Source organism: Onthophagus taurus, chromosome 3, assembly GCF_036711975.1.
Source record: "Onthophagus taurus isolate NC chromosome 3, IU_Otau_3.0, whole genome shotgun sequence".
Taxonomy (NCBI): Eukaryota; Metazoa; Arthropoda; class Insecta; order Coleoptera; family Scarabaeidae; genus Onthophagus; species Onthophagus taurus.
The window spans coordinates 17,045,489-17,053,040 of record NC_091968.1 but is presented as its reverse complement, the minus strand read 5'-3'; the positions used below and the strand labels follow the sequence as shown (position 1 = coordinate 17,053,040).

The 7,552-nt window shown below is 34.9% G+C and overlaps 1 protein-coding gene across 1 annotated transcript; it reads left to right on the top strand.

Annotated features, from left to right (window-relative positions):
• The first annotated feature begins 4,559 nt into the window (after window positions 1-4,559).
• Window positions 4,560-7,127, top strand: LOC139429491 (piggyBac transposable element-derived protein 3-like). Its single transcript, XM_071195259.1, has 2 exons — window positions 4,560-4,613; window positions 6,423-7,127. The coding sequence occupies exons 1-2, from the start codon at window positions 4,560-4,562 to the stop codon at window positions 7,125-7,127; spliced, it is 759 nt and encodes a 252-aa protein (XP_071051360.1).
• Window positions 7,128-7,552: the final 425 nt, after the last annotated feature.

Below are 7,552 nucleotides of genomic sequence, written 5' to 3'. Positions count from 1 at the left end.
CTGATCACAGAGTGTACCAGCAACCTGAGGGAACTCGGTAGGAGCAATGGTGTTACCCTATGGTGGGTTCCATGTCACAGTAACATTGAGGGCCATCATTGGACCCCAACCTGGTTGTGTACTACAAAAAAGCCACCTAAAACAAATAATCAACAGTTGGGAGGCCTCACAGATAGCCTTACGCTGGAAAAAACTTCCAAGTCACAGACAAGCGAAGAGTATGATAACTCCGAAGCAAAACAAAACCAAAGAGGTTTTATGCCTCAGCAAAGGGGATCTAAGGACGCTCTCAGGTTACCTGACCGGCCATGCGCCCCTAAAATACCACCTTTTCCACATTGGACAAGCTGAGGATCAAACTTGTCGACTTTGCAACGACGAGTCAAAAACAGCGGAACATATACTGTGTAATTGCGTCGCCAGAGGCCATCTAAGACACAAAATTTTCGGTAAAGCTCTCTTGACACCTACCGACATAAAGATACCCTGGCGCAATACTAAGATTCCTCAAGGACCTACATTGGCCCTAAATTTTTGAAGGGCTAAAGTTACAATAGATCTTATAGGTCGCGGTAACGAGTAATAATAATAATAATAATCGTTCGCTGAAAAGTGATAAAAACTCACATTCCGATTCAGTCACCTACAGCTCTTCTAAGGCAGATTTTCGATATCTATATTATCTATTACGTGTTGTTAAAAATTGTTTTGTTTATTTTATTTGATAAAAGTGTTTGTTCACCTTCTTTTAAATAATAAAAAGTTTTGAATGTTATATGATCCTTTCTCCAACCTCTCACCAAAAAAATTAAATATGGATTCACATATTCCCTTCTTGCACCACAATTTGTTTTTTTAGCTATGATTTCACAATATATGGAAAAACTGACATTTGCTCAGATAAAATTGTCATTCTTATCTATACAAATCAAATAATCACTTTAAACACAAACATGAAATTAAAAAAGTTTTTTGCCTTTACTGAACAATTTACATATTGTTACTTATCCCATTCTTGCACCAGGCTCTTCAATTATAACAGCTCTTCGCGATATCATGATAATCGACTGCCTATCGTAGTCAGTGTGCGCACCTACTTCTGACCCGACAGTTTAGTTTGAACAGTGTGCGAGCGTTCAGTCCAATCCGACCAAATTATCAGCCGATCAAAAGTCTGTAGTGTGCGGTGTCTCTTAAAGTTAGTTCTCATTGATCTAATATCACATGCAAGGTTTTATTCAAAAAATTGAATGCGACGAAGAAATGTGAGATATTTTTATAATAATAATAATAATATATCTTTTTATTATCCAACAGGAAGACCTAATTACAGGATAATGCACAAAAAAAAGTAAAGTAAGATGTGAAGCGCACAAAACAAAAAATAATAACAAGAACAAAAATTAATAATGTGGCTAAAGCTAGATTCACATTCGAATCTGTACCAGATTAAGATTCAAAAAAATTACAGATAACCAGACAAGTATTGAACATATCAATTGAAAAATCATTTTCTGAAACTACAGAAGTTGTAGCAATCTGCGACTACCCTGGATAATTCGACTAAACCCTCTAGTATGTTCCCTGTCTACCTTCGCCCCCAGATTTACGTAGAGGCTGAGTGGTGAATATTTGAATACTCATCGATTTTAATGGCAAAGTTAAAAATTATTTTCTCATCAACTAAGGACTGTAGCACCCTGGGACTAGTCTAGATTATTGCATTAGGTCCTCTGGTATCCTTCTAGCCCACCAGCACCTCCAGATTGGCCGAAGGGTGAATTTTTTAATATTCCTCGTTTTCAATAGCAAATTTAAACATTATTTTCTCAATAACTCGAGAGTGCAGCACCCTGGGACTAGTCTAAATTATTGTATCAGATTTTCTGGTATCCTTCTAGAGCACCAGAACTCCTATTCTTTCCGTAGGGGCCGAAGGGTGAATTTTTTACTATTCCTCGTCTTCAATAGCAAATGTAAACATTATTTTCTCAATAACTAGAGACTGTAGCACCCTGGGACTAATCTAGATAATTGTATTAGGTCCTCTGGTATCTTTCTAGTCCACCAGCATCCCCAGATTTGCAGTAGTAATTTTATTTTTTAAATAAAAGTTATGTAGAATTACATTATGTAACCAACTGCTAAATAAAATTTTAAAATTTTCTTAAAAATGGTGATGTTAATAACAATTTCCGGTGTAACCGGAAGTGGTACAAACATGACACTACCACTAGAACGTAGATCTCGTCACCTTATATCAAGATGCCAAAAATCAAATTAATTGCATCTACACTTGCATTATAAAATCAAATGTCCAGCAGCAGTGAGACAGCTGAATAAAAAAAAAACGTGACGTGTTACAGAAAAGTAGAAGGCATATTTGAAATCAGCAACCCAAAATTAACTAAATACACTCAACATATCAACTATACAAAAATCTTGCAGCACAGTGTCATTATCCTAGAATTTTATGTATACTTTGCAGAGAAATCATAAGTTAGTCACAATTCTTTATTCTAAAATAAGACACAGATGATATTTAAATATAGATTCACTGTTAAGAAAAATACAATGCTTGCTTTTTGTTAAACTACACGTATAATGGAAAGTTAATAAATATTTATCTTAGCAAATCAATGGCTTCTGAATCTAAATCTAACTTGCTTGTTTCTGCATCATGTCTAATTGATGATATAAAGATCAGAGTAGGGTTCGGAATACCGACTGAAAATTGAATACCGGTATTTCGGTATATTTTCAATGTAATACCGGTATACCGGTATTAATACCGGTATTGGAAAAAAATATAAAGCAGCTAAAAATGGAGAGGTAAAATAATGAATTAAACGAAATTTGATAATAAATGTATTATAGAAATGTAAAATAATTAATTATTCATACATACGACTTATTAAAATGTGCTCTTAAAATACATAGGTTTTCTAATGTATTATCATTAAGTTTACAACGGATTTTTGTACAAAAACTTTGGGATGATGAAAAAACCCTCTCTGATTCCACGCTTGTAGGAGGAATGGTGATTAAGTAGTTATACATTTTTTGAAGATGACTGCCTCTAACTCCCTCGTTTTCAAAGCAGCTCATTTCCTTTTTTACCAATGCTTCCAAAGTAAGACTTTTGGAAATTAGTGGAGCAGATGATAATTTTTCTTTAATAGCCATATTTAATTTGTTTGCTAATGTTAATGACTCTTGTTCACTTGATGTACTAGCTAAATCTTTTTGTTCATGTGATGTACTCGGTAGGTTTTCTTTATTTTCGTCCGTTAGTCTATTTAATAAATTTAGAATTTTTTGTTTTATATTCGTTTTGCTTAATAATGAAAAAAAGTTATTTTGTGTATTGTTATGTAGGTATTGTAATACTTGAGACAAACTTGAGTGACGTTCTAATAGTCTCTGTAATAAAGTATTATATAGGTTAATTGCAATTGGGAAATTTGATTCTTTAAGAGTTTCCATCATAAATGTTACAGCTACATCTGCCGTTAAGAGATTTGCATCTCTCCGACATAGAGCCTCCACTGCTAATTTGACAGGTGTTAGTGACGATATTGCATCATTAATTACGGCGAACTCTTCTTCACAAAATGCAATGCTTATTTTTAAATCTATTATTGCCTTTTGTAGACAATACCGCAGTGCATAAAATCTTTCTAACATTATGAGTAAACTGCTCCACCTTGTTTTAACGTCTAAGACCAAAGATATTTCTTTGTCGAACTCAGATTTCACATATTTTTGTAATGTTTCATTGTTCAATGGTGATCTTTTAAAAATTTTTACAATATCACGTATTTTTTTAATAATAGGCGATAATTGTGGATATTCAATGTTACTGACGCCTTTATGGCTGCATTCTACAGCAATCCCATCATTTTCTTCTTCATCGTCATCATCTTCATGTTCACTAACTTCTTCTTCTAACAAGTTATCGTCTTCTTCTACTTGTTGATGTCTTTTTGCATATAATACATCCATGACTGCCAGATGAATAAACTGGGCATAACATAACATTTTGTGTACTGAAGCAGCCATATAGTACCATCTATATAGCTATACATAAAGTTCTGATGTTTTATATGCGTATTCCCCAAACTTTTTGGCATCTATGGCTCTTCCGCTGGCTAATGTTTGAAGAATTATTTAAAACCTTTTAATTAAATCCTCATCTACTCCTATAATATCTGCTGTGCAAGAAGGATTAGAAAAGAATCTTCTAGCAGTGTTACCATCGTTGGAATTTCTAGTACCTCTTCGAGGCTTATCAACAATTAGACCTACTTCACGAGATAAGACTGATAATCAGAATCAATTGAATCCTTGGATAAACGACGCAACCTAACATATTCATCGTAGTATGATAGTTGTTTACATTTCTTCCACTTCTTACAGTAGTGGTCCTTTACTTTCAATAGACGTTTAGTACTTCCGGTAAACCATAGAGGAACTTGTGACGGCGATAAGCAATATTTGGGTACATGTTTTTCAATAACGTTATAGATATTATAGCAAAATTTTTCCAATATCCTAACATGACCAATATCGTGCAAACCACGAAAGTTCGTTTCACGGAAGTTAAAACGAAGGTTGTTATTTGATGGAAACACTAGAGCTTCATCAATATTCTGAGATTTAAACAAGATGTTCAGTGCAGAATGATTAAAGTTTTCTATAAGTAAGGGTGCAACGTCACGCTCTGCAGTTACTTCGCAGTTACAGTCAGTAAAGACTAAGTCGAGTATCCTACCTCTAGAGTTGTAAATATGGGTATGTTGAACTAGATTTAAAGTATCAACAAAGTTCTTCAAAAGGAAAGATTTGCTATCGAGGCTATTCTCGGACATCACAAAGCGGAAGCAGTTAATTTCGCCACAAATTATAATATTCTTCCCAATCAGGCTGATAGTAAGCGAATCAAGAAACAGTTCCAAATCATTCAGCGGAATATCAGGAGGCATGTATAGTGTAACAATAAATAAGCTGATCGAGAAATAGACACATTTACTAACGACTACATCAATCTCAGACACATCACAGTTGAATAATTTGATTTGCTGACTGCAGGCAATAAGAACGCCACCACTTCTCTTCTGTCCACAAGACGGTGATTACGATCATTTCTAATTACATTAAATGTAGTAGGCAGCAACTCAGAGAACGCCACCGCTCCTCTTCTATCCACAAGACGGTGATTACTATGATTTCTAATTACATTAAATGTAGTAGGCAGCAACTCAGAGTTGGTGATGTCCGGAGATAGCCATGTTTCGGTAAGCAAAATTATATCAAAATCGGTAGAATTTGTAGCGGTGTATAATTGGTCAGTTTTTGTTCGTAGTCCATGCACATTTTGACAAAATAACGAAGTGTGTGTGTCTTCCTGTTGGATCCTATTAGTTTCCCCGTTGGATACTTCGGTCATTGTCAGATGATACAATTCTAAGTGACCCATTCACATATTTAATTCTTATATTCACCTCCCGGCGGCAATGCGGGTATCAAGCTGTGTTTTGAGAGATTTGTAGAAAAAATTTTGCAGCGGTGTTTTGTCTGTTGTTAGATGAACAGCTTTGAAGTTATCAGATTTTAATAAGGACTTAATGTTTCTAAAAACATTGTGAACTACATCAGAGGAGGAAAAAGAGATTTTCAATGGGCGCTTACTATTCAAGATCGACGAATTTATCCAATCGCTTAACAGGAAAATCAGATTGGATTTTCAGAAAGATATTTTAGGTAAAAAATATAGAAAAAAATTAAAAAAAATTAAAAAAATAAAAAAATATAGTTGTTGAGATTTTGATTAAGTTCTACTTCAGCAGAAGAATACAAAAAAGAAATTAAATCAGCTCGTGCTACGACAGCCACAAACTTTTAGCCTTGTTTTTCCACCTACTTCACAAGCCGATATCTTCGTTGTCTTTAAACATAGCGGAAATATTAAATGGAAATTTAAGCGGGTTTTGTTGTGTTAATATCATGATATCAACAGCAGAAAGGAGTAAAAATATCCACTCGTACCGAATACCCCTCAAAATTATCAAATTTGAAGTGCGTGTGCAGCGGATATGGAACCGAATTATAAAAAAAGCTTTATCATTTTGAAAAGAACACGCTATGAGCTAACTAAATCCGGGTTTTGTCTATTAACCCAGATATGCCTAATGTACTACATTTAGGACGGTCAATTCCTGTTGAAACTTGCAAGGTCATGAGCGCCGGGAAATGCGCACGTCACATGAAGTCGTGCATTTTAGATGTAGCAGTGAGAGTGATAACTTGCAGTTTAGGTGTTTTCTTTAGATTTTGTTTTAAGTGCATCCGAAAGTCAAGATAAGTTGGAAATGGATTATTGCACGGTTCGCTTTGAAAGGTAAGGTAATTTTCAATTATAGACATTAGATGACAATGACGACATTGTCAGCCAGGTTGATGAAATAACTATATTTCCTCCTGTAAACGCTGCAGCCGACCTGACAGATGAAGATTCTGGAGCAGAAAATGATCTTACAGTGAATAACCTACCGGCATCACAGTTACAAGCGTCGGTGGAAATCGTAATTGAAAGTAACTACGACAGTGATTTTTCATCAGATGACAATATACCTCTATCAGAGTTACAATCACAAAACACGGTAGCAAGAAACAAACAAAAAGTAAAAACTAAAAAGAGACAGATGCACTACAGTTGGATAAAAGAAGATTTGAAATTACTGCCCACCGACTTTGATAGTCCTACGAATTCGGCGATCACAGAAAACCCCTTAGAGTTTTTCTCAAATTTTTTTGACGAAGAAGTAATAGAATTGATTTTGAATCAGAGTAATAAGTACGCACAACAAAAAAATAGAAAAGCGAATATAGAAAAGCAGGAAGTAAACGCTTTTATAGGCGTTTTGATACTTAGTGGATATATGCAAGTACTGAGACGGAGGATGTTCTGGGAACGTGAAAAAGATTGCCATAACGTCATGATTACAGAAGCAATTACAAGGGACCGGTTTGAGTATTTGTTTTCTAATCTTCACGTCTGTGATAATCAGCAGTTGGACCAGGGTGACAAATTCGCTAAACTAAGGCCGCTTTTCACACTTGAATAAAAAATTCATGGAGAATTCCTCGCTTGAAGAAATGCACTCAGTTGATGAAGCTATGGTTCCGTATTATGGACGTCATAGCTGTAAGCAGTATATTCGAGGAAAACCCATGCGCTATGGATATAAGTTATGGGTAGGAAGTACCAGGTTAGGTTACTTGAATTGGTTCGAACCTTATCAAGGAGCCTCTACAAATATAAGTGAAAACTTTTCTGAATTGGGAGTTGGTGCTGGAGTAGTCTTAGAATATGCGCAAGTTTTACGTAAGGAATGGCCAGATAAAAAATTTCATCTCTTTTTTGATAAATTTTTTTTCTCTTTTTTTTATGCTACTGGTACGGTTAGAGAAAACAGGCTAAAAGACATTTCTCTTATAGATTCAAAACTCATAAAGAAGCAGCGCAGAGGAAGTTATGATTATGCAAAAA